Source organism: Rhinolophus sinicus, chromosome 14, assembly GCF_057876585.1.
Source record: "Rhinolophus sinicus isolate RSI-liver-muscle chromosome 14, RSI-T2T, whole genome shotgun sequence".
In the NCBI taxonomy this organism is placed as follows: Eukaryota; Metazoa; Chordata; class Mammalia; order Chiroptera; family Rhinolophidae; genus Rhinolophus; species Rhinolophus sinicus.
Genome location: NC_142514.1, coordinates 68,825,098 through 68,852,689, shown reverse-complemented (window position 1 = coordinate 68,852,689; position 27,592 = coordinate 68,825,098). Strand labels below are relative to the sequence as shown.

Sequence of the window (27,592 nt, the reverse complement as noted above, 5' to 3'; positions counted from 1 at the left end):
ATATGGCCAACTGAAGTTGTCATGTGTTCCCAAGGATAATTTAAATGAACATAGGGTTTATGGAAATCTGACAAATCCTAACTGTAAACCTACTCAGCTTGTGGGCAACATTGTAATTTATTTATAGCTGTGTAGTATAGTTATTAATGTACTAATGTAAATCGAGAGCAAATTGTATTATATTTTTGTGTGAAATTAATACTACATGACAAGGTTGGCATTATGTAATAAGTACCCACAAAGTATTAACCTACTTGCAATAAATACAATTAATAATGTACATAAAAGTGAAATTAAGTTAATTTTCCATCAGAAAAGAATTAATTCATGAACAGAAAGTGGACAGCATAGATTTGATGACAGGAAGGTTGTATCTAATCTGAATTACTGAGTGACCTAGGAAGCTTGCTCAGAGGGATTACAGAATAATTATGTTAATATGCAATTATCACCTCATTTCTTCTGTAGTAACCTCAAGATGTAGTGTAGTGAGGGTGTTATAGCAAGTGCTGATAGTTTGCAAAAATACTGATGTTTGAGATTTCTGAGACAATAAGTCTAGCTTGAGGCATATAAGTGATGATCTGTCATCTTGAAGACAGATCTGACCTTTGTACCTCTTTTCTAATGCTCACAGTATATAACTACAGGCAGTTATAGCTGTAGAACTCATCATGATTTTCTAGAAAGTGAAAGATGTTTTATGTAGATTTAAAATTCCATTTGCAGCTTTTTATAAAGCATGTGAGTTTTTTAAAAGAACATTTTAAAATTCAGTTAAAAGAAAAATCCTATGGTTATGTGATTACATAGAGGACATAATAATAGTGTCTAAACATTTTATAAAATAGATCCTAATTGATACAGCAAATTCATTGAAATTTAGGGAGTCCAAACAATATAACATTAGTTTGTTTATTAACTTATTAGTTTCCCTTTTTTAAACTTAATGAATAATGCCTACCTTCAAATATGTCCCCTACTTAGTTATATTAATATAACCTGCTATTGATGGCTTTGTTATGTATATTTGACTATATAGAGATAGTTGGAAAAGCTATATGAGAGTGTGAAATTAGCTTATACGTCAAATGTTTTCTTGCTTGGATTCATGAATGTAGGGAAGTAATTTTTTATGTCAAATTCTAGATCCATTATTCAGTGCAACATATTTTTGATGATTCATTGTTCCTCATTGTATCTCAAAGCAACACCTGTGAGTCTTGAATACTGTTAAGAAAAAAATGTATTTTGAACATTTTTCAGTTAAAATGTGTTCTGAAAATTAAAACAGGAAGATTTTTCATTGTTGCTAAAATGCTAGTTTACTGAGTCAATTTCTTATAGCATATTTTTAAACCGATGGAGTAGATTTTTAATATTCATGTGCTAATAAAATATTCTGATAAAGAAAGACTTTTTGAGTAGAAATAATTATTAGTTTGGGGGCAAGTAAGGCATATTTCATTATGTAGGTGTAAAGGAAAACTTATTGTTAAAGACCTCATTTTAGATTTTTAACTATTTAATTTGATCTTTTGTTTTTCTTTTCACTAGGTGTGTTTTATAGAGAAAAGATCTGTTATGCACATATATTCTTTGTATGTTTTTGAGCAAAACAGTTAGTATTTTCAGCATGTGAACTTATTGAAGGCTCTTATAAAGCCATTTTGGTAATGAGGATACAGTCTTCAAGCCGACATGATATTCTCATAGTTTGTCACCCTGCTGTTCAGGGGGTACCACTGAAGTTGCTTTAAATGGGAAGCGTCTGTTCCATCTCTGAACCTCTAACACCAGAACAGATGGATAGAACGTGGAACATGGAAGGTTTTTACCTCTGAGGTGGTAACAGTGAAGCCACTCATTAACACTGAATTTACCACTTCGTTAGCAACGTTGCTTCCTGTTGAGAAAAGCTAATACAGCCTTTCACATTGACTGAGCATATATTTGTCTACCTCTGTGATTATAATAAGTAGGAACAGAAAGTGCCTTTCAGTATAGTTTTAAAAAAATTCTGTTGTCCATTTCAGCTTTATGAGATTGTTTCTATTTGGGCATTCAAGTTTTTACACCAAATTTAATCAGAAATCTCAGGAATAAGTAATAGTATAGCATCAATGTTTGCTTTTCTTTTCATTGACGTTTTGCGTACTCCTTCCTAACACGTTTATGTGCTGCCCATTTTTAACTTCTGTGTATGTGATGGAGAGACTCCTGCTGGGTGCTGCATTAGCACCATTTTGGGGTGATATCATTGAATATGATCTTATTGGAAGTCTATTTTTATTACTGTGGAAGTTTGCCAATCTAAGAACAGAATTCTAAGACCTTGAAGGGGCAGAGAAAAATGATTGTTGGTATAAATAATACCAAAGAAAGATATTTGTAATATGTATTTGTAATGTGTATTGTATTAAAGAACCTATCTGTTCGTAAGATAAGGTCATATTTATGAGTGCTTGTTCCAAGTTGTGAAATAAGAAAGCAATTAGAAATAACTATTTTATTCTTGATCTAGACTTACTGTTTTCCAAAGCATGTAATTTGGTACCATAAAAGACATTAGGCATAATAAACTTTATTGAAAATGTTTTAATTTTTAAATACCGGATTGTAAGTTCCTGCTGTTCCAAAATGGTATTACTCATTATACAAATTAAGAATACTATGAAAGAAAATGGAAGATTGTTCTTTATCTGAGAGCAGGAGCCTAGTCTGTCTTGTTTACAACAGTATCCCTCATACAAGAGCAGTGCTGGGCACCTAGTAAGGGCTCATTAGATACTTGGAGAATGAATGAACTGTACTTGCTACTCTGTACAAAAGGAAGAGAACTACAGAATTTTATGCCAGTACATCAAATAGTTAATACATGGGGTTGCCAAATACAGGTTGTTTAAATTGATTATTGGATATTTTGAAGGCCTTGCTACAGTTGGTGAGTCAGAAAATCAGAACCATGATGGAATTGGCACTATTTGAACAGGGGACCCAAATTCCGCAGGAAGAAAACTGTTTTCCTTCTAATATTTTAGGAGCTTTTGCGTTGATTTCGCAATTGTGTTTTTAGTCCTTATTCAACAAATATGGCCTGAGCGCCTATGCCAAGCACCGTGTTAGGTTCCAGAGATATGAAGGTGACTGGGTCACAGGCCCTGCCCTCAAAGAGCTTACATTCTTCCAAAGAGACAGGCAATTCCTGTGTAATGTGGCCATTTCTTAGAGCAGGATAAAAACAGGGTGCAAGGGAATTCTTCATAGTAGGGGCAGTAGTTATAGCCATGTGTGTATATAGGTTTCCCAAACTTTTAAGTCTTTTAAAAAAATATTCTGCTGTCTTCTCATAATGATTAAATATTTTGTCAAAATGCCTAGATAAAATTTTATGTTTTATATGAAGTCAACTAAAATCCTAACTTATTTATGATGTTTTAGAGTAAAAAGTTTTAGGCCATTGCAGTAGACTGTCAGATCATACATAAATGGGATAACTGCCTTTAGGAAATGCCTAGAATTTGTGAGCCCAGGTTATGAAAATTTAAAGTAACGTAAATCTTCATGAATTTTGACTTTTCTTATTTAGAACTAAGGATAACTTACATAAGGGATGAATGAAACCTTGTGAATAAAACATTTTTTAAATCAGTAGAATTTTAGGAGAATGAAATATTGAGAGCAAAAAAATTCCTGTTTCATGCATTAGCCATTGATGTTGATAGCAAATGTGTTCATTCAAGTAACGTTCTTTACTGAATGGTGTTTTGTTAACTTTTTCCAAGAATGAACTTTTAAGTGAAAAAAATTCACATTATTCTGTAGTATAGAGTGACTGTCCTTAATAAATCAACTTAAGTGAGGTAATTTTCTTTTTATTAGCAATCTCTATATGAGAGTTTAAAGTTTTTTTTTCTCCTGTCTGTGGCATCTTTATTTATATCATATATACCTCTGTGTATGTGGTTATGCTGCTTTTCCCTAGACATTTTGTGTATATACAGTATTGCGTTGTTGTGGAGCACAAAGAAAAATATTAACCTTTGAGACACTTTTAAAGTCTTTCTATTTTTCAGTGTTTCTTCATTCTTAGGAAATTATTAGGATCTCGATATAAAGAGTATAATTAAGCTAATAAAAATGTGTACTTTCAACTCTCCATACATTCTAATAGTGTTTTTCGTTCATGCAAATCTAAATTTCTTTTTTCCATTTTCTAGACTAAATGTGTTAAATGGCCTTGCCAACAATATGGATGATTTGAAGAAAAACACCGATATTACTGGTGCTAAAGAAGAACTCCTAGATGACAGCAATTTTATCTCAGACAAAGAGAGTGGAGTTCATAAACCAAAAGATTGTCAAACATCATTTCAGAATAGTAATCCATTCACTCTGCCTGAAGAACTGTCAAAGGACAAATCTGAAAAAGCCTTAAGTGGAGGCCAGTCTACTCTATTTATACATGCTGGTGCTCCTGCTGTTTCTATTGAAAACGTTATCTTGCCTAAAGGAGCTGCTGTTAATGGACCAGTTTCACACTCCTCCTTAACTAAGACTTCCAATATGAATAAAGGCAGTGTTTCATTAACCACTGGACAGCCTGTGGATCAGCCAACAACAGAATCTTGCTCAACTTTGAAGGTGACAGCTGATCTTCAGCTGTCTCCCCCGCAGAAAGCAAGTCAACATCAAGTTTTATTTTTGTTATCAGATGTAGCACCTGCTAAGAATCCAACCCATTCCATTAAAAAACTACCTACCTCTGCTTCAGTTGGTTGTGACATTCAGAATTCTGTAGGGAGTAGCGTCAAGTCAGGGAGCACTTTAATAAATCAAGTAGAGGTGGGTGAGGATAGTGAAGAGTTATTGGTAAAAGATGATTGTATCAATACGTTAACAGGAATTTCCTCAGGTACAGATGAATTTAGGTCAGAAAATGATACAAACTGGGACCCCCAAAAAGAGTTCATTCAGTTCCTTATGACTAATGAAGACACAGTGGATAAAGCTCCAGTTCACTCTAAAGTAGGTCTAGAAAAAAAGAGAAAGCGAAAAATGGATGTAAGCAAGATAACTCGTTATACTGAGGATTGCTTTAGTGATTCTAATTGTATACCCAATAAGTCAAAAATGCTAGAAGTAGACTTTCTGGAACAGAATGAAGAACTACAAGCAGTAGACTCACAGAAGTATGCATTATCAAAAGTGAAGCCTGAATCAACTGATGAAGACTTGGAATCTGTGGGTGCTTTTCAACATCTAATTTATAACCCAGATAAGTGTGGAGAAGACAGTTCACCTGTTCATACTAGCACTTTTATTTCAAGTACCTTAAAAAAGAAATGTGAAGAAAGTGATTCAGAGTCACCTGCTACTTTCAGCACCGAAGAGCCATCATTCTACCCCTGTACAAAGTGCAATGTGAATTTTCGGGAGAAAAAGCACCTCCACAGGCATATGATGTATCATTTAGATGGGAACAGTCACTTTCGTCATCTTAATGTCCCAAGGCCATATGCTTGTAGAGAATGTGGACGGACATTTCGAGATCGTAACTCACTTTTAAAGCATATGATTATTCACCAAGAAAGAAGACAGAAGTTGATGGAGGAAATTCGTGAATTGAAAGAACTTCAGGATGAAGGCAGAAGTGCACGATTACAGTGCCCTCAGTGTGTGTTTGGTACCAATTGCCCTAAAACATTTGTGCAACATGCTAAAACCCATGAAAAAGATAAAAGGTACTACTGCTGTGAAGAGTGTAACTTCATGGCAGTGACAGAAAATGAATTGGAATGCCATCGAGGCATTGCCCATGGAGCAGTGGTAAAATGTCCCATTGTCAGTTCTGATGTAGCTCAGAGGAAAACGCAAAAAAAGTCTTTTATGAAAGATTCTGTTATAGGATCATCCAAAAAATCAGCCACCTACGTATGTAAGATGTGTCCTTTTACTACTTCAACCAGAAGTATTTTGAAAAAACACACGGAATACTTGCATTCATCATCATGCGTTGATTCATTTGGTAGAGCTCTTGGACTTGGTAAAAGAAAAAGTGACGTCCTTGAAGAACCTGTAGATTCTGATAGCACTAAACCGTTAGCTAAGCAGCAGTCAGCCACATTTCCAAAGAACTCTGCTTTAAAGCAAGATGTAAAGCGAGCATTTGGGTCATCCTCACAGTCAAGTAACGTTTCAAAATTCCATAAACGGCCACACAGAGTACAAAAGGCTCGGAAAAGCATTGCCCAGTCTGTGTGCAATCAAAACAATTCTCACAAGACTGTAATGAATAAAAGCAGCATTGACCAAAAACCTAAGTATTTTCATCAAGCAGCAAAAGAAAAATCTAATGCCAAGGCAAATAGCAACTATATATATAGACACAAATATGAAAACTACAGGATGATCAAAAAATCAGGTGAATCGTATCCTCTGCATTTCAAAAAAGAAGAAGCTAGGTCATTAAATTCTTTACATCTGTTTTCATCATCAAGTAATTCTCACAACAATAGTTTTATTTCAGACCCTCAAAACTCTGATACCAAAAGGTCAGAAAGCTTCAAAGATCATAGGCGTGTATCTGTAAAGAGAAGAGTTAAGGAATCTAAGAAGGAAAGTTCTGCTGGAGGAGAAGACTTGGATAGCTACCCAGATTTCCTGCATAAAATGACAGTTGTTGTTTTGCAGAAACTTAATTCTGCAGAAAAGAAAGATAGCTATGAAACGGAAGATGAAAGTTCCTGGGATAATGTTGAGCTAGGTGACTACACTACACAGACTATAGAAGATGAAACTTACAATGATATTAATCAAGAACATGTAAACTTATTCCCTCTATTTAAAAGCAAGGTGGAAAGTCAAGAGTCTGGAGAAAATGCTACCCTAAGTTATGATCAAAATGATGGATTTTATTTTGAATATTATGAAGATGCTGGAACTAATAACTTTCTGCATGAGATACATGATCCTCAGCATTTAGAAAATGCAGAAACTTCATTGTCAAAGCATAGTTCTGTTTTTCATTGGACTGATTTGTCTCTTGAGAAGAAATCGTGTCCTTACTGCCCAGCAACATTTGAAACAGGTGTTGGGTTGTCAAATCATGTCCGGGGCCATCTTCATAGAGCAGGATTAAGCTATGAAGCGCGCCATGTTGTATCACCAGAACAAATAGCCACAAGTGACAAAATGCAACATTTCAAAAGAACTGGCACAGGGACACCTGTTAAGCGAGTTAGAAAAGGTAAGTTTTCATGTAGATAACTTGTCTGTATTCAAATTCAAAGGATTTCAAAGTTTTGCTCAAATTTGGTCTTTATTAGCATCACATAATGTCATATTTCAGTTAATTGGTTTTAAGATGGTCAATTTATAAAAAATTCTGATACCACTCTTAAAAAATTTTTTTTAGCTATAGAGAAGTCTGAAACCACTTCTGAACACACTTGTCAGCTCTGTGGTGGTTGGTTTGATACTAAAATTGGATTATCAAATCATGTTAGAGGCCACCTGAAAAGACTGGGAAAGACCAAGTGGGATGCTCACAAATCTCCAATTTGTGTTCTGAATGAGATGATGCAAAATGAAGAAAAATACGAAAAAATCTTAAAGGCTTTGAACAGTCGTCGTATTATTCCCAGACCATTTGTAGCTCAAAAACTTGCATCAAGTGATGACTTTCTATCTCAAAATGTTATACCTCTTGAAGCATACCGTAATGGCCTAAAGACTGAAGCTTTATCAGTGTCTGCATCAGAGGAAGAAGGGCTGAGTTTCCTAAATGAATATGATGAAACAAAACCAGAACTGCCCAGTGGAAAAAAGAATCAGTCTCTTACATTGATAGAACTGCTTAAAAATAAAAGGATGGGAGAAGAAAGGAATTCTATCTTTCCTCAAAAGATCCATAATCAAACTGCAAGAAAGAGATTTGTTCAGAAATGTGTTCTTCCATTAAATGAAGACAGTTCATTGATGTATCAACCACAAAAAATGGACTTGACTATGCACTCAGGTAAGAGGACATTTATGACTACTATCTGTAATTTAAACGACTTAATTATGCTTACTTTATTGGAATATTTGTAGAAAATACTTGCATAGGACCTTTTTAAGCTGCTTTTTTTGCAGAGCAAAGATTGGTTATACTGTCATTTCTATAGAAATCATCAGTTGATGCACATCAGCACTGAATTCTCTGTGCCTCATTTCTTGGTTAAAATGTAAGGTGAACAAAAGCAAAAACAAACAAACAAAAAGCTGATCTATAAAAATAAAATTTGCTATGACCGGGAGATGGTTCTGTGGATGGGAGGTTGACGTTGTTCAAAAGCATAGCATTACCGAAAAGGCAAGCCTCTTGTATTTTTGCCAGTGCTCAAAAGTGATAATGGTTTCAAGATTCAGCTGTTGGTTTTCCTGCAGTTTAGGTAAAACAGAACAAAACAGGCTCTTTAAACTGAACGGATTGGTGTCTGTTGTGTGTTGTGATTAACCCAAAGAAACTTCTTCCTCTCCAATTCCTCATTGTATTGTGGGTTAGTTTGGTTTCGGAGAACTGTTGTGCGTGTAAAACATTAGTTTGGCGTTTTAGATTTTATAATAGTTCTAACGGAACAGAAGAGATGTTTTAGCTTAGTGCTCGTGCACCAATAGTTTTTGCTTTTCAAAGGAATGTTTTGCGTATGTTGGCAAATGATGTGGCAGATAAACTAGCCAAACTTGGTGTTGCTAAGTCTGGTTTATACTTTTAGATTAGGAAAATTTTAAGTGTCTTTATAGGTTTCTTTTGGAGGTTAAGAATGTTGAAGGTTAACCTAGATGGTCTCATAATTTTAGCCCTGAGTTGAATGTATCTAAGTAAAAGTTCGTCAGTGAATTAATACTGAATAAAATTACTGTAATGCTGATTTGTTTACTTTGGGCAGACATTGGGATATCCCAAATATTGGCAGTGCCATTTTGACTTAAAGAAAGATTACCTTGTATTGTAAGTGGTCTGAAAAATAGTTGAGCTTGTATGGGCTTCTGGTTAATAGGGCTCTTTCCTTTGTATGAAGTCTTTCAAAGTCACTTTTTCAGAAGGATAAAATGTAAAGAAAACGTGTCAGCTGTGTTGACCAAGGTATAGTATACTTCAGAGAGGTAGAGCACATTCGTGGCTATTGCAATAGTGTTGAAGACATCAGTGGAAACATGTTGGGGGAGTGAGGGTTGTCTGAGAAGTTAGGGGTGTTTTATTGTGTCGATATGTTTTCTTTCCTGTGATGACTAAGATGCTAGTGTGTTGATCATTTATTTCACACAAAGATTTTAGCAAAAAACTTCAAATCATTAACTTTCATTATTGATTGCGCACTCAGAGTAATGAACATATAATGCCCTGAATAAAATGTCGTGTTTAACAGCTGTTCAGTGGTGTGTTTTACCACCTTTCTCCCAGCCTTCATCAGAAAGCCTAATTTAGTATTGAGTCTTTTACGGTTTTGTGGGTAAAACACTTTAATTACCACTTTGTTAACTAGACTTTTTCATTCTTTTTATTGATAATGTTATGAGCTTTGAAACTTCTTAACAGAACTGTGCTATCCAAATCACACGGTTGCATTTTAGGTTTAGGAAGTGATCTGCGTAACACAGAAATCTGCAAGGAAGTGATAATAGATGTTAAATCTAGAGGAGCTCGAAGGTTCAAGACACTCTTCTTCCACCTTTCCAGAGAGCATGGTTTGGCTCTAAATACTAACTACAAACTAATAATAGTTAACTTAATTCCCCCTCCTCATTTTAATTTAAGCTAACTCAATGAACGTTTCTTAAACCATCTTTATTATGGTACATTTCATCACGCTTTTAGCTGAGAAAATTTCACTTTTTGAAGTGAGAACTGGATTATAGTTTTCTTTTGAACGATAGGTATGCCTGTGAAGCTTAGAACATGTGTGCATTGCAATACGACGTTTACAAGTGCTGTTAGCCTGTCCAACCACTTACGCGCTTATGCACGAAAGAAGAGTGATGGACTTTTGACTGTTACAGGTATGTTTGAACAGATAACACAGCAAGTCTGTTTGATCCAGTACACTTTTTTTTCTCACCAGACTGGTGCTAATTCAGGTGATATTTGTAGCTTTCTTTGGTAAGCAGCATTTGAGTCTGAATACACATTAAATTTCAGCAACTTGTAAACTGTTAAGATATAATTTTAAGCAAATTACTATTATTTTTTTTTCATTTGGCTCTTACTGACTTGGAGAAAAAATAATCCGATAGAGGTGTGGAACTTTTTTGACTCTACATAATTCCCATTGATTTTTAAATGATACTATTTTTTGACTTTTAAATTTAGTTTTGTTAGTCAATTCCAATAAGACACCTCTCTTAGGTAAAAAAAAAAAAAAAAAAAAGTAATTCTTGCTTAGGAAAATGCTTTATTAGGAAAGGAAATTATCATGAAATTTCAACTATGTAGCTTGATTAGAAAACTAAGCAAACTAAAGACTTTTTATTAATCTATAGATCAAATCTTTAAAGGGGCAGGCCTTAATAATGGCCCATCTTGACAACTGAATAGATTTTTCTTTTATGCCCCTGAGCTATATTTAGGAATAATAAATACGGCTGTGCACATAACATGCACATTTCTGTGTTATTTTTGGTTGGTTAGCCCAACCTTGCAGATATCTCTTGAGATTGCTAGTTGGTGACAATTTTCTTAGCTTACGCATGTGTAACACTGCTTCTTACCCTACAAAATGCCTTGCTCTTTACTTGTAGGCTTTCAAGCTTCCCGGCTTTATTTAGCAGATCCTATTTTTCTCACATCTTAGCCTATACCCTCTTTTCGAAATAGATCTACACAAATCCTTTGCCTACAATTCTTTTTCCAATCTCTTTATTTCTCTTGCTCTTTTAGATCACTGCCTTCTGCTTTCTAGTTGTTGTTTTTCCAACTTTTGTGTTTTTTCTCATGTCTTCCTATGGCTTACTTCCAATATGTTCTTGGTACCATAAAAATACTTGTATTCATAGTAATGTCTTTTTCTGCTTCTTTGCTTGATCCTTTGACGTGATATACAAATGACCAGGGATGACTGTTGACCGTTTATATTAAAAGGAGGAGAATAGAGTAAGTTGTGCTTTACTGGGTTAGTCCTCCTACCTTGAGGTTTTAGTTTTTATGATATGATTTCCACTTTCTTCAGGCTTGGAAGGTGATTACAGACAGTAGAGTCAGGGAGGCAGTGAAAATAAAAGACTGTAGAAACAGAAAATCATCATTATAATTATCATAGTCACTAACTTTAACACTTACTATGTATCAGGCAGTGTGCTATGCAGCTTATGTGCCTAACATTTAATCTTCACAACCACCATATGAGTTACAGCTACTATAATTCTCTCAGTTTTATAGAAAATTAGGGCTTAGAGAACTTAAAGTAAGTTGCCCAAACTTATGTATTATACATAGCAAATTTGAAATTCAAATCAAGGCTGTCTTACCATACATAGACTTTTGTTTTTAATCACTACTATCTGTTATCTATCACAATGAAAGCAATCGAAAAATCCTAAAATAAAGTCAGGTTTAAGGCATGGAGCATTCTGGTGAAGTCTGAATAAATTAGAGCAGGGATCCAAAAAATAGGACTGGATTAGATTTTGGAAGATTTTAGAAAAAATTCTATTCTGTCAACTCAGGCACATTATTAGCAAGGCAGATCTGTCTAGTGCAGATTTTGCAGTCCACTAAAAACTGCTTTTACCTCATCTGAAATATTTTCAAAACATAGGACTGTTTATAAATAACTGGTAGTAACCCTCCATTGACCAAGGGAGCATTCTAATGAATACTTTATTATCTAAAAAATTTCAATATTAGAGAAAAAAAAGTAGTATATAATAGAATGAATGGGAATACATTTCTTTGGGCATCAAGGAGAAAAAGGGCACATTATTTTTAAAATATTAAATACTAACCAAAATGTCAGAAGTATTAGAAAATGTAAAGTGTATTTGGCAGTGTTAAGACAAAGAGAAGGGGAATGAAAAGCTGAAGAAAAAGTCCAGGATGATCTTTTCCACAGCCCATACCCACTTTCAAAAAAAATAAAAAACTCATGCTTTCTTTTCTTGGAAATTCTGAAACTTTCCCCTGATTTTAAAAATCTTCTTGACCAGCAGAGCTATACAGAAGATGTCTTTGCTGCTTATTCATGCCAACTAAGTAGTTTTTTTTTAATCAGTTTTAATAATGCTTTTGTTTTCCAAACGGAGAATTCTGTATTGTATTTATAAACTCCGCATGCGTACTCTCTTCCCCTGCATTAGCTTCACTGATATAAAGCACTGGTCCCAGCCTATGGTCCCTTTAAGGGATTCATCAGTTCATATGAGCATTATTTTTCAAGAATATGCTGTTTTGATGAATAAAATACAAAATCATTTGTTAAAACCTTACCTTAATCCAAGTATATCACAAAACAGGAACCAGTGTAAAGGGAAAATGGGAGGGACTAAAGCCTCCATAAGAATGTCTGGTGTCTCTATCCCTAGTTCAACCTTCATTTGTGTGGATTTTTGATTATGTGGCCTACTCTTCAAGAAAAACCTTAGATAGCCCCAGGCTAAATGCTAAAAACCTGCTTGGTCACCTGTGACAGAATCAAGTCCCAAGCCTTCTTAGAAAACCACCAGCTCCTGGCCTCTTCTCTGGGAACTGGTGGCCTTTGGAGGGGGAGAAATAACGCTAGTGGCCTAAATAGACTGAAGAGGATGTGACTCAAATACTTCTAATGTGATGGTTCTCAGTTTGGGGGAATTATTGACCTTTTTGAGAAGTTTATGAAAGCAGTGGGCCCATCCCAGAAACTTATGCACTTATTCATCACAGATAAAAGTTTTTCTATATATAGGCTTTGCATATCTTTTGAAGGTTATCATTCATGGACCTTTCCTCTGGCAGAAAACTGAGAAAGGGGAAATGCCAAAATAAAAATGAAGTGCAAAGAACACAGGAGCCCTAAGAAATCTTTTTTTGTTTAAGAGTTAAAAGATGCTTGAAATGCCAGAACTGTGTAACATCAAAACCAATTTTATATGGTCATAAATATAAATTAAAATACAATATTCTTCATAATTTTGGTAAAAGGAAATGATGAAGAAAGTAGGAAAGCTTTGGAACTGAAGACATGGAAGAGGTAGCCATACTTGGGACAGAGTTAAATTGTCAAAGAAGAATAAACTTCACAGATTAAAATTTTGCCCTGAACTGACCTAATTTATCATCTCTTGGGCAGGTTCAAATAAATTATTTACTAATTTCCATGTGCTTTCAGTTGTGGATAATTATTTATGAAGCTGTTTTACTTTTTAGTGGATACTTGTCTAAGGAGACTAGTACAAAAGGTTTGCTTTATATCCCATATTGTAAGTTCAAGGCATAATTCTAATGCAAGGTTTTATTCCAATTACCATGTTTCCCCGAAAATAAAACCTAGCCGGACTATCAGCTCTAATGCGGTTTTTGGAGCAAAAATTATTTTACTATATTTCTATAAGACTGGTTCTAATATAATATAATATAATATAATATAATATAATTAATATAATTAATATAATTAATATAATATAATATAGTATAATATAATATAATTAATATAATATACCGGGTCTATATAATATAATACAGTACAATATAATACCGTGTCTTATATTAATTTTTGTTCCAAAAGACGCATTAGAGCTTATTGTCCAGCGAGGTCTTATTTTCGGGGAAACACAGTAACATAGACAGCACTATTGGTAGATTTATTTTTCAAGTTTTGTTCGCTCATACAGACTGGTTACTGGTTAGTTCTTTATACAGTCTAATAAGAACATTATTTAATTTTCATTAAAATTGAGAAATTTTATATATTAAACGCTTTTGGACTTTAACTATTGGCCTTTTAATGTTGAATAATGTTTTAATTAAGTAATACCTTTTTTATACTGGCAATATTAAGAACACAATATTACTAAATTATTAACAGAATGACCATACACACTGATTTAGCCCTGTTGTCCCAACCAAATAATAGTGCCTCTTTCATAAGAGTCTTGGATTGGACAATAAATTATATGGTCACCCTGGTTATTAAAATTTCTAAAACATTTTAAATGAAGGCAAAGTGTATTCTGTCAACTTAATCTACAATCAGGAACCAAAAAAAAAAAAAAAATACTTTGAGGTCAAAGTAAGCATGAACTTCAACAGGTGAAGGAAGGGAGATAATTAAAATCTGAGTAGAGAGAATCTTGTGAAAGGAGATATATCAGTAAGATGAATGCATGTTTGCACAGTCTGTTACCTTGAAAAGAAGAAAGAATAACAGCAGTGTTCAGCATTTTTATGGGGACTGTATTTTATATCTTGACCCTGTACACAAATGCACAGTCATATACCTACTCATTCATTCACTCACCTGAATTGAGTGTGATACACTCTAATATTATCTATTTTATTCTTTTTCATTAAAAATCAATGCTGGTCATGACCCAGTAAGTGGATTTACTACCCACTAAGAAGTTACAACGCCCAGATTGAAAACATCCCCCTTATGTGACTCTTTTCTCTTAGGGACTGGTACTGACTGGAATCAACAATAGTCATAGTTTAGAAATCATAACACTTCTGTGGAAGCAAGTGAATTTTCTTAATGAATTCAAGTGTTTATCTGTAGATCATATTTTGTTACTCAAATGCTGATCTTTGGTATTTAAAGTAAATTAGAAATTTCTAGTTACTTAAAATTAATGTAAGAAAAATATTCTTATATGCAAATATATTTAGGGGAAGGGCTTCATTTTATTGTTTTCAGAACATTTCCATGGTAATATTTCGGAAATAAAGCATGATTGTTGCCATTCTGCAACAGCAGACTCACCATCATAATTAGAGAGTGACTTTTCCAATGAGAAAAAGGATAACTTAATAAGTACTGAAGTCTTTGAATCAATACATATATATCCCTAGTGCAATATATCTACATGCATTTTTAGTAGAGTCATTGTTTTATTTTCATACCATTTATTTTTTGTTGTTTGTATTTTTGAATTTTTTGAATTACAGTTGACATCTGACATTTTATATTAATTTCAGGTGTACAGCACAGTAGTCATTTACTTTTCAGTAGAATAGTAGATTACATATTGCTTAATAGGAGCTTTCCTTATTTTCAGCTGTAATGATATAATTGGCCATAGAGGCTTGCAACAAGTGCTAATGAACGTACAGCACAGTGCCCAATACTGACTTGGGTGTGTAAGTCACCAGAACAGTAATTCTTACATTAGGGAAAGTGCTGTATGAACACTTTCTGCTGTGATGGAAAGAAAAAAAATAGAAGTGTGAAAGCTTCTCAAGGTGCATTAAATTACTTGCCCTTTGTATGAGTGTCTCTGCAGTGTCTTTTTAAATATTATTAAAATACTTTATCTCCAAGAAATTGCATGCGTTTATAGTGATTCAACCCAAAAGAATATAAAGAGAAAGTTTTTATTTTCTTATTCTGATTAAACTCTCAAGGAGCAAATCAGCTTCTAGTTAAAGCAACTACCTTGATAATTCCTCCAGACTGGGATACATGATGGGGGATACATGAGCAGTATGAGACATGTCCCTGTCATCAAAGAACTTAGGAAAGATTATTGGCAACACATACAAAACTATCGAAATTATAAAACTGTGCAAGATAGTTTACAAATAAATGATGCGTAGGATGTAAATGTTGTAGGAGTTTAAGGCGTTTATTTTAGTCCAGGCCTTTTGAGGGTAGCTGGGAATTAAGTTGTGTTCCTTTCTTCTTGCTGCCTTTACTGCTTGTCTCATTGCTAAACAGAGCCTAAAAAAGAAAAATACTTCATGCAGGTATGTTTCTTGTCATGTTTAAAATGAGAGAAAAAAATAAAACCAGCAGTCGAAGAGAAATTCATTCATTCGACAAAAGTTTTAGTTGTATTACACCTGGACTGTGCTAGTAACTCTGAAGCTATAATGACCTTGCACCCCAGCTGCATAGACGTTATCATGATCCAATAGGATAAGTACAAGTGTACTGTTATGGAAAGCCTTATAATGTCTCAGCCAGGCCCTGAACTTGAGGGATGAGTAGTTTTAGGAAGAAGAGGTGAGTAGGCCATTCCAGTTAGAGAGAACATAGTGTGGCACAAAGGGATGAAATTTGGAGTCTAAGAGATGCTGGTAGATTGAGTTAAAGGTGTTTGGGAAGACAGTGATGCAGGAAAGGTAGGGTCGGTGCTTTGGATGCTTGTTAAAAAATTTAGAAAGTCATTGAAGGATTTTTTAAAATAAGGGAATGATGTAGTCAATCTTGTATTTTAAAAAGCTATCCCTGATAGAATAAAAGATGTATTTTCTTGGCTATACCTTATCTCTGTAGTGCTATTTTTTCATTAAAAGTATATATCCGTTATGTTATTTATCTGCACAGTAACGTGTCATTTATGCAGGATTAGCAAGGTAATGAATTGTTTAAGTTGAGTAAATTTTCCAGGTAATGGAAGACTAGTGTCAAATTTGATTTTATCCTAACCATTTTGATGGTAATGTTTCTAAAACATTCTTATTTCTGCCTTGTGAAACAGTAGACTGAATATGGTAACTTAATCATTTGAGTATTTAGAGCAACTTTTATGGATACTAATTGTTTTAGTATGCCAGCAAGAATTAGGCTATCTGCCCACAAGACTCAAAAGTTACTGGTTGATTATTCACCAGTTCAACAAGAATTTTTTTTCAGCTCTTCCTGTGGTTTATGCATTGTGCTAAGCACTACAGAGATAAATTGGATCTTACAATATAGTAGAAGCACATATATTCATATCTGTAACACAAGACAAATTGTAAGTGTCGTTGGAGAGATGTGCTTGAAATACTGTGGAAAATGAGAGGAAGAGGAAGGTACTTTCAGCTCGACCAAGACCCAGCAAAGCTTTTGGAAGTAGCATTTGATTTGGACCCTGTAGGGTAGCTAATTGAAATGGAAATGGATGGAGGTCAGGGGTGGGGAAGGAGCACATACCTTGGGAAGGGAGCAAGTTGGGAAAATGTGGGAAGTTTATTGAAAATACTAGAAAGTAGGAAATAAACGAATAGCGATGGATAGGTAAGGGACATAAGATGCTGGAATGCTAATCTATGGTGTTGGAATTAATTTAGTTAGGGGCTAATAAAGGTGGCTTTTTTTTTTTTTTTTTAAGAATTTGCTTTTAAAGAATTTTTTAAAAGGAATTTGTAAAGCTTGTAAAACTGCCTTTTAAATACAAGTTAAAGGATTTGGTGGGGAGATGTAGAAATTGTAGGTGAGGTCATTTGAGGAGTCCTGAATCAGGACAATGACAGTAGGAATGTGAAGGAAGTGTGACAGATGTCCGGATGATATTATGGAAGTAACAGTAAGCAAAATTTGGCAGATTGGTTAGAGGTGGAAGAATATGAGGAAAGAGACAGAAATAGCTCAGGTTTTAAATCTTGTTACCAAGAGAATGATTATACCAGTACAGTTAATGCATCTGCTACCATGGGGTCTGGTAAGAGAAGGGCAGTTTTCGTTACTTCACTCGCTGTCATGCAGCACTTCACCATCCAGCTATACACTGTTACAAAGCAAATCACTGTACTTACTGAATTAGTAGTTTTGTTTTTAGGAGAATGGAGCCTAAGAATTTTGTACCAGTGTAGCATAATAGATTTACATCTCATGATGCCTCCTTTTGCTGGTCATTGGTTATAAAATTTAGGAATTCTGTTTGGTTGATAATCTCTTTTGACCAACATCTTGTTTTTCATAAAAACCTTAACTAGTCTCCTAGCCTTTCTGTTGGTTTTGTTACTAATTCTCTGAGTTTTGCTTTTTATATCTTGTTTTGATTTTTTAACAATTGATTTAACCTGGATTTGATATATTTGGATTTTTCTAACATGTCTAATATCTTTATATCCTCAGTTGCAGTGTTGTTTGCTGTGATTTCTATTCTAACAATTTTTTGAGGGCTATTTATAATCTGGATTAAGATAGTTATGCCTTACAAAAACAAGGCATTGTCCTGGCCAGAGCTAAAGTGTAAGTAATCTGCTCTAAGCGACTTTATGGAAATAACAAGGTAGTAGGCAGATGTTCTCTTTGGAGATTAAGGCAAAAGGATGGCTTGTTGGAGACTGGTGGTCCCTCCATATCTATGAAGTAGAAAAGCTGGATTCACAATTTCTTTGTTGTGTCTGGAATTTGAGGGATAAGTTAATTCTTGCTGTCCAGTGTTTAGAATATATATTTAATTGTGGCCTTAGCAGGAATTTGCCTAAGACAGAAGATACCAGCTCAGCACCATGTTTGATTATAGATTGGATTTTGGCTGGAATGTGTAAAGCACTTCAAAATTATTTTAAAATCAGATCTATTGGGAATGTGGATTTGTGACATTTAGATTTACTATTATAATTATTGTGAGCCCTATCTAATTTAAGTTGAACATGATTGTATTAAAGGTAATTTGATGGGAAATTTTACAGTAAGGCAGTTTCGTTTCTTAACTAATTTTGTAATCAGGAACAATTATTTAATTACTCCTAAATATGAAATTATACTTTTGGAAATACTGAGACTTTTAGAGGCCAGGGAGTGATTATACTCAGATCATTCTAAACAAAAGTGATTTAAAGCAGATTTGTCACTATGATTTTAATTTTTATTCCAATTTTAGATTCATAGATTAGCGGTTGATAATAATAAGCACCTATTTTGAATAAAACAGCATGCAGGTCCACCATCTTACGGAGAAATTTTAAATGTCTTTTCTTACTTGTCACCATAGAGAAATAATATATTTACTCTCCTGACCAGTAAGCAACTTGTAGCTGGGGTATTGTTAGCTTTTAACTTTTGGCAAGCTGGAAAAACTAGTCTGCCTTCAATTCTCTGTTTCTAAAAATGTGTGAAGTATCAGATTTGTTTAACTTTTCCTCTCACATCTTGAAAATACTTGCTCAAAATATTCTTTTACTAGTCATCCCCTGTACTTTGAGATAACAGAGGCTTCTACAAATTACATGTGCTTTTCCTTCTCCCAAGGAGACCCAAGTTTAAATAAAGTCTGCCTTCATTTGCTTTAACTCTTTCTCTGAACCAAGGATATGAGACTGTTGGTACCCTTAACACAACCTCTGGACTTTATAGGGCAAACCTAAGCTACCTGTCTCTTCTAGACTAATACTGTTAAACCATAAAGCTCATGCTTAAAGCAAAGGAAATCTGCTTTTCAGATATTTTGCATTGCATTCTATTCCAGGTAAAATGTTAAACCATGCAGGATCTAGTTAATTTTGCCACGATTGCTCTGTGACTCTAGGTTAGTTATTTTTTAGTTATTGAGAATGGAAACTCAAAAACAAAATTGATGAAAGTAACTTAGGGTACTGAAAAAATACCCAGTTTTGGAGTGCAAATATCAAGGGGAAATAATGAAAATACACGTTTGAAGTTGCTAATTGTGTATATATAGGCTTAATTCTGATTGGAAGGGCAACATTGCTTTTCATAACAATAATCCACTTAAAAAGAAACTGCTTTGTATGTACGTCTTGGGAATAATGACTGGTTCGACTATGGCAGTACAGGAGCAAAGAATTGGTATTAAGAGGTAGGGAAGTAAGGCCTTTCCAATTTTAATGGACTGAAGGAGAGTGGGATTTAACAGTTGTTCTTAATTGCTGTTTTTTTGTTTGTTTGCTTTTTGTTTTTAACGGGCTACGAGATTAAGAGGGAGACCTGAGGGCTGCCTTTTTCATTTACGGTGGTAGGGACTTAGTACCCAGAACTGTCCACATCATTTGCAGGGTTCAGTGCAAAATGAAAATGTAGTACCTTGTGTTAAAAAACTATTAAGAATTTCAAGATTGCAACAGCAGAGCATTAAACCAAGTGTAGGGCCCTATGCGACATTGCAATGTACACCCTCTTTTAGGCACTTTATGCAAAAAGAAAAAGGTACACTGAAGAAATAAGAATTTGGCTTTTCAACAAATGGCTTTCCCTATCCCCCCATCCCTATGTTATGCAAGCTAACATTTCTCTCCCCACCCCTCAAAAAAGCCATGCTGCTTTTTCAGTTGAGGCTGAGGGAAAGAAAATGCTATTTGCACAGTCTTTTATGTGTTTGGGATTTATGAACCTTGAAGGATTCATGGCAGCAGCTAATCTTGTTTGTTTATCCGTCTCACACCGTGTACCCCTTGGGGCATATGCATCCTCTTTCCACCTCACTACTGCCACTGCCACCTCCACCACCAGCTTGTTAATGGTGGTGGAATGATGGCGTACCTGGTCATGTCATTTTTATCCTTACTGTCTTCCTGAATGAGTTCGTAGTTTCTGTTGCCTACCCACCTTATACAGGCTGACTAGTTGGGAAAGAAATTTTCTTCTCCCTAGTAAAGCGATTCCATGCCTCTTATTTTGGATGTATATAAGCTGGCCATTATATTAAGTTTCACTTTACCCCAGAGATGCCAACATTCATTGAGGAACAAAACAGATGAAATGGAGCTTTTTACTGAACGGTCAGGGGAGCATAACTGCAAATAAAAGTATTTTGCTGGTGAATTTTAATGTGGTTATGATGTGCTTCTTTACCACAGAAGTTTCAGGTGTTCTTAAGAAATAACTCCTCATTCTTGGAGGGCATTTGTGTAGTGAATTAAAAAGAAAATAAAATTAATTGAGACAGTTTTGTATATAATGGGCAGAAAGATGGAATGGGCAAAAGGACTATTTCATAATATTAGTGCCCAAAGTAAATTCTTTTTCTTCTTTGTATAAAACTAAATAATGTCTCAGAAAACAGTCTTGAATTTGTATTTTATGTTATTGACTGATTTGTTTTTCACCAATCCTGTTTAGTGCTTTAGACACAGATGTTGTTCTTGTGTTTCATAGCACAGCAGTATGGTGTTTTTTTTAAGGGCTCATAAGTCTATTGTATTACTCACTCCTATTTGATCAAAACAGCTTGTTTACCTAAAGGTATATTCTAAAAATTTTTGTAAGTGACCTTACAGCTCAATTCATTCTCCTCGCAAGTTGAATATTCCCGGTGGCAATTTCAATCTTTTATAAATCAGATAACTGCAAATATTTTCTTTTCACAGTCTTCTGGTTAAAATTGATCACTTAAACATTTTCTGCCACCCTGAATAGGAACCATAGGAATGTTGGAGTTAACTGAGTTTGTTCCTTTCTAAAGAAGCAATTATACTTACGAAGAAAATTAAGAATTTCTAAAACTAATCTAGTATTTTTTGTAAATTTTAAGTAAAGAAACAATGTTAGATTTAAAGTACTGTGGAACAGGAAAAATGGTGTTATATGTGTTTAGTTTTTGACATTAACAAGTAAGTGCAAATAAAAGCTTTGTATAAAATTATCTATTTGACAGGTTATTAAACAACTTTGTTAAACCTTTGGCTATTTATCAGTTAATATTGATAAGCCAGCCCCATTATATTAAAACTGAATGTGTTAGTGATATTCTTTTTTTAATGCACTAGTGATTCCTGGTACAATCCAGAATAAAACTGCTTTTCCCTCTAGGTATAATAAAATCTATAAAATGAAAACATTTGTATAATGGACATCATTTGTATAATGGATGTTTGTACATCATCTTTTTTATTTGATGGAACATTTTGTGTAAATCATCTTTGTTCGTATAGAGAATACCATATAGCTGTTCCCTTTGTGTGCATATTAATACGTTAAATACTCATTTAAAGCAAAAAAATTTTTTTACAGATTTTTCTCAATTGTTTAGGCAGTATTACAAGGGTAAATAAAGGTTTGATGTTGGTATTAGAAAAAACTATTCTTCTAAAATGTATTCATGTTTTACCTTTTAAATAAATAAGTGACATTTCAAGGGCTAAGACATTTAAAAATGATCATAGAGCTATTCATAGAGATATTCTACTGAAGTATTTAGGTATAATTAATTACCAGTGGCCCCAGGTTTTTATCCTTTATGGACAAGTTTCCAAGGATTCCCAGTGCATGTGATCTCTAAACTTACTTGGAACCCTGGATACTGGAGATAATGAATGACATGCTGGCAGAGTTGTCCTACTTTCCAAAGTCATAATACCTTCAAATATTAAACACTGTTAGGTTGGTGCAAAAGTAATTGCGGTTTTTGCAATTACCTTTAATCTTTTAAACCGCAATTACTTTTGCACCACCCTAATACAAAAACTATGACATTCTCATTTAACATTTAGATCTGATCATTCATAAAACAGCCTAAACTTCAGTTTCTAGAATCCATATAAAATCAAATTAGAAAAATTTTTTTTCCTCTATTAAAGTCAAAAACATTTTTACACTTCAGAATAAACGTGTCCAGTTGGAATTGAAAAGTATCACAGCATCTAAATGTAAGTTGAACACTTTGTAACAGATAAAACAGTCTTTTGCATACTTCCTCCTTGCCCTCTGCCCTTCTACAGTTTGTTCTACAACCTAACATTAGCATTCTGTGAACAATATTTTAAAGGATTGTTATAATGTATTCTATTTGTATCCTACAGTAATTTATTTACAAGGGAATTTGAATACAGTATGGCAATTTTGACAACCAGCAAGCTCATGGAAGTAAGATTCTACCTATAATCTCAAGATGTATCAAATGCTTGCTCTGTTCTAGGTAACAAAGATGGATTGTGTGTGGTTTACCTTATAAATAAGGAAAGATTAGTTGACATCTAACCTTTGAGTTCCTCAGACTCTTTTACTTCTAGTGTATGAATTGCTTTAAAATTAATTTAAATTCAAATTGCTCACCAGTGCAACTAGGAAAAAGAAAGTGCTGATTATAAAGTACATGATACCTCACTGTTCCTACTGGATGTGAAGAACCTAGTTTCTACAACTAAACTAGACTGACCAGTGAAGAATTTAGCAACATATTCATTTAAACAAATGATGCAGAGTTGTTCTACTGGAATACTACCTGTATGACATGATGGTAGAACAAATTTCCGTTCATATGCTATCTATAATAAATGTCAAAGGTTAAATTACTGGGTTTTCCTTTATTTTTTACTTCAGAAGTACTTGTTGAGTTCCTACTATGTTCCAGGCTCTTTACTAAGATAACTAATGAGAACCTTGTAAGATTTTTCTATTCCGGTTTTGGGTGAAGCTTTGAATTAGCCATCCTTTAATACTTGACTTCCTGTAGTTCTTATTAGATTCTTCTTCTGAGGATAAGCAGAGAAAGACTGTAGGCCCTAGATTTTACTTTTAAAGAGGCAGGTGACAGGAAGTAGAAAACCGGCTTGAATGAGATTTAGACTTGTCGTGGTTTTTAATTTTCTGTATGACGTTTCCATTCGTATGGCCACTTGACTACTGTAAGGAACTATGTTTACTGGTTTTGTAATAATAACATCTATTCTTTTGGAATCTGGACTTTGAAAAACTCATTTCACAGAATCATTGAACAGCCAGTTCCTATTCTCTCTTACCTAGAATTTTTCCAGGGGATTCAGGGTAACAGAAGAAAAGCCATTTGTAACTCTTCTGTTACATTTGTTTCCGTCCCCCTAGGGATCCCTAGATAAAAACTCTTTACTTTCTCTTCCTGTTAATTGACCAGCAGCACCCTGTAATACTATCATCCGTTTATCCAAAGGAATGGTGTAGATGTTTTCAAAGACCAATAAAATGTTATATCCTGACTATTCCTACCTATAAAAATTTCTGTATTTCCTTTATTAAATTAGATTTTTGTGGAATAACTGATGGAAGGAAAAGAGAAAATTTTCAAGAATAGCACTTAAATTTTGATCCACTTTAATATAAATTTCCCCCTTTTTAATCATTTTGAAAATAGCTATAGGAGAAAATGTAAAAAGAAAAAAAAGTAAAAAAAAAAATAATAATAACATTAATCTTCCAATCCATTTGTAAACTTGCATGAGATAATCTGATTTATATTTATTTTCTAGTAAAATGAAATATACATAATTGTACATGCCATTCTGGTTGAGTTAAAAAAGGAAAGTTGAGCTTTTTTTGCCCTTTCAAATGTAGGACATCATCTAATTTTAAGAGCTATTTCTTATAAAATTCAAAGTGATTTGCTATAAAATTGATTTTTCATTGAACTTTTTATTACATTGCTGATGTTCCTTTACTAAGTTTTTAAAGCATGTAAGACCTACTTAAATGGAGTAGTAATCAAATGCAAACTTAAAAGGCTGTAATTTTCCTGGAAATTAGGAAGATTTAACCATATGTTAAAATAATGTGTGTATGATCATAAGAGAAAAGATTACCATTATTGTAATAATTGACCAATTTAGTAACTTCAAGTTATTTAGTTACATTTTCTCAGTTCTGGTTTGGTATGGTAAAGCATTATTTAGAAAAGCAGTGCAGGAAGAATGTATGCAGATAGCATTACTGCTGTTTGTGCATGCTTCAGGGAATACAAATAAATACAGACTTTTTCTAACTTGATTTACATGGTCTGACTTCTCTAGAAATGTATGTATGTGTGTATAAGTACATACACACATGCATATGTGTATATATGTATGTATATACACATCTGTATTTTGGAATATATAAGAAATGTTAAGTCTTTCCCTTCCCTTTTTAAGCCTTAGATTGTAAGCAAAAGAAATCAAGGTCAAGATCTGGAAGCAAGAAGAAAATGCTATCATTACCTCATGGTGCTGACGAGGTTTACATTCTCCGATGCAGGTACATGCCTATATTGCCGAATCTACTTAGTTTCTTCAGGTTTTGTGTTGAGATGTATTAGTTGTTTCATTTGGGATTTTTAATTTGTGGCAAAGGTGCATTCTTAACAAATTATAAATGAATTTTTGGAGACAAGCTTAAAATCTTAGTTCATAATATGTTGTACTTCAGTAACTAATAGATCAACTTTTTTATATTAGCTAGGAGCCTCTATGATGCTGTGAATTATAAAAGTAGCTTTTTTGTTGTATTTTGTTTATTTGCTTTGTTTGGCTTGGTATTTAATTGTCTTGAGTTTCTGCTTATTGGGAACACATTTTCTCCATGCATACATCTAAGTATAGCTATACAAACCATTCACACCTCCTTCCATACTCACCCTTATACATTTTAAAGAATTCTGAATTGGGGAAGGGTCTTTTGAAAAGGATGGTATATTTTGGAAATAGAATTATTTTAAATGTTTTAAGATGTGTTGGTGTTAAGACCTTTTATGTAATATTAACCTAGTAATAGTGTTCCCATTTCTGCAAATTTATGAGAGTTATAGCTATTAAAACATATGAATTGGCAGTTTTGATATTGCATTAAATCATTTTGACTTTATATATATTTAGAAACTATTGTCAAGTACTATCTCTAATATAAAGTTTACTTCTTATGTTTTTGGGTTTAATGGGAATTGGTTTTAAAGGGAATTGGTCATGTTAAGAGAACTATCATCAACTTCTTCTGTAGGTTTTGTGGCCTAGTCTTTCGTGGACCATTGTCTGTTCAGGAAGACTGGATTAAGCACTTACAACGACACATTGTAAACGCTAATCTTCCACGGACTGGAGCTGGCATGGTGGAAGTCACGTCACTATTTAAAAAGCCTGCCTCCATTACAGAAACTTCATTTTCTCTACTAATGGCAGAAGCAGCTTCATAGAACAAGGAAACCTTTTAAATAGCAAATTTGAATTGGATGTAAATTTGAAATTCTTTGTCTTTTTTTTTTTCTAAGTCACATTAAATTATCCGTTTATAAATACTAAAGCAGGAAAATGGGGAAAGGTGAATTAACAGTGACATCAGAGCAAATTGAGTACTTCAAACAGTAAGTAGTTTATATATTTTACATAGGATGGAAGATGTGTTTTTAAGGTTACTGGGTTTTGTCAGTGAACTGTATTCACTCAGTAAAAGATCAGTACATGTAAGCAGTCATTAATAAACTGTTGCACATGGATACTTAAAGACAGACTTACTGGAAAATTATGTTTTCTGCAGTGTTACCAGAATCAAGGTTCTGTTTCTTCCCCACAAGACTTGCATTGAAAAATAAGATATTATATTTTGTTTGTATGTATTTAGTGTTTTGTATAATACCAGGAACCGCTAACTAAATTTACTCAATTTAGGGCATTAAATATCATGTACTTCATAGATTGCGACTGTTCACTCAAATAGGGCAGAGTACTATTCTATCTAGATGTGTAAGTGTTTTTTTTAAATCACATGGAACGGTTTTTTTTATACTAAAAAGTGGAGGGAGATTTGTTTAAACAAGTATTTCTAAAAGAAATATGTACATAGTCCTGGAAATTATTTGTGGTAAGGAAATATTCTTTACTCCAGTTGCATTTCTCAGACAATAAAGTGGTGCGTCCATGCTACCTCCTACTTTGTCAACAAAGATGCTATTTACCCTTGACATTTTTGTATCATAATAGATTTTAAAAATCTAATGTTCTTTATGGCAAGACATCCTTTTGTTAACAGATTTATTTCTTTTTAGTGTTTTACCTAAAATTTGACATGCTTACAGGACAGGTTTGCCTCTTACTTTATTTAACGTTGTAGAAATGTAATTAATAAACAATGCTCACTACACAATTTAGAATAGGATTTCTCATTTATATTCTCTTCCAAAATTGATCAGTTAGCAAAACTTAATACACCGATTGAAATATTTCTACATATGATGAGAATGTTTACAATTTAAATTTTAGAACTTGTTTTGGATGTGATTATATGTACGAAAATCGTGTAACACTATGCTTATGCTAAGAACCGACATAACAGAATTACTGAAATAAATGTGCTGTGAGGAATGGAAAATATGGTGCAGGTGTCTTGGTCATGATAAATCGTGATTCTTCTTTTAAACTTTTTTTTCAAAAGCAAATTAGTTCTTTTAAGCTGAAATCAGATTCCTTTACAAATAATAGTTTTTGTATGCAAGCACCATTTCATTTTATTTCATGTAGTATGGCTAATACTATAGTTGAAACAAGGATATGCATTGATACTTTTCTTCGTATGTAAATAAAGTTAAAAACATTAAATAAGGAGTATTTTGGTAGAGTATATACATACCTCACTGCCAGTGAAATTGCTTTCCTATGGTATATCTCCTTACCAGAAAAATCTCTAAATAAAAAAAGACTTAAAGAAAATTATAATGTGTATAGTGTGAAGCATTTCTTATTTTTATCACTGGTGGAAATAGTCCACTTGAGGTTGTGTTTCATTTGATTTAAATTGTTTATACTTAGCAAGTTACTTTATTCACATACCTTATTATAAAATTAGGAAGTTGGACTAGGTGGATCATTCAGGGGTCTCCTGATCCCTCGGGTACAGATAAGGGAAAAGTACTTGTAAGTTATTTTCATTTATCAAAATGCCTAATAGAAACTGTATTTTTCTTTATAAAGATGAGACTAACACATCAAATTACTTTTGACTGAAAAATATACTAAATCTGTAGACTAGTTGTCTCT

General features: G+C 33.6%; 1 protein-coding gene across 14 annotated transcripts in view; it reads left to right on the top strand.

Moving 5' to 3' along the window:
* ZNF644 (zinc finger protein 644) overlaps window positions 1-27,271 on the top strand; it is a 103,504-nt gene extending 76,233 nt beyond the window's left edge. For 9 of the 14 annotated variants that reach the window (XM_019753164.3, XM_019753114.3, XM_019753156.3 and 6 more), the window contains 5 exons: window positions 4,221-7,249; window positions 7,418-8,020; window positions 9,922-10,044; window positions 24,722-24,824; window positions 25,563-27,271. In XM_019753164.3, the coding sequence (XP_019608723.3) occupies window positions 4,252-7,249; window positions 7,418-8,020; window positions 9,922-10,044; window positions 24,722-24,824; window positions 25,563-25,755 (4,020 nt within the window). In that variant the 5' untranslated portion in view covers window positions 4,221-4,251 and the 3' untranslated portion in view covers window positions 25,756-27,271. The remainder of the gene's footprint in view (window positions 1-4,220; window positions 7,250-7,417; window positions 8,021-9,921; window positions 10,045-24,721; window positions 24,825-25,562) is intronic. The other 5 variants (XM_019753182.3, XM_019753189.3, XM_019753198.3 and 2 more) reach the window with 2 other exon arrangements.
* The last annotated feature ends 321 nt before the right edge of the window (window positions 27,272-27,592 follow it).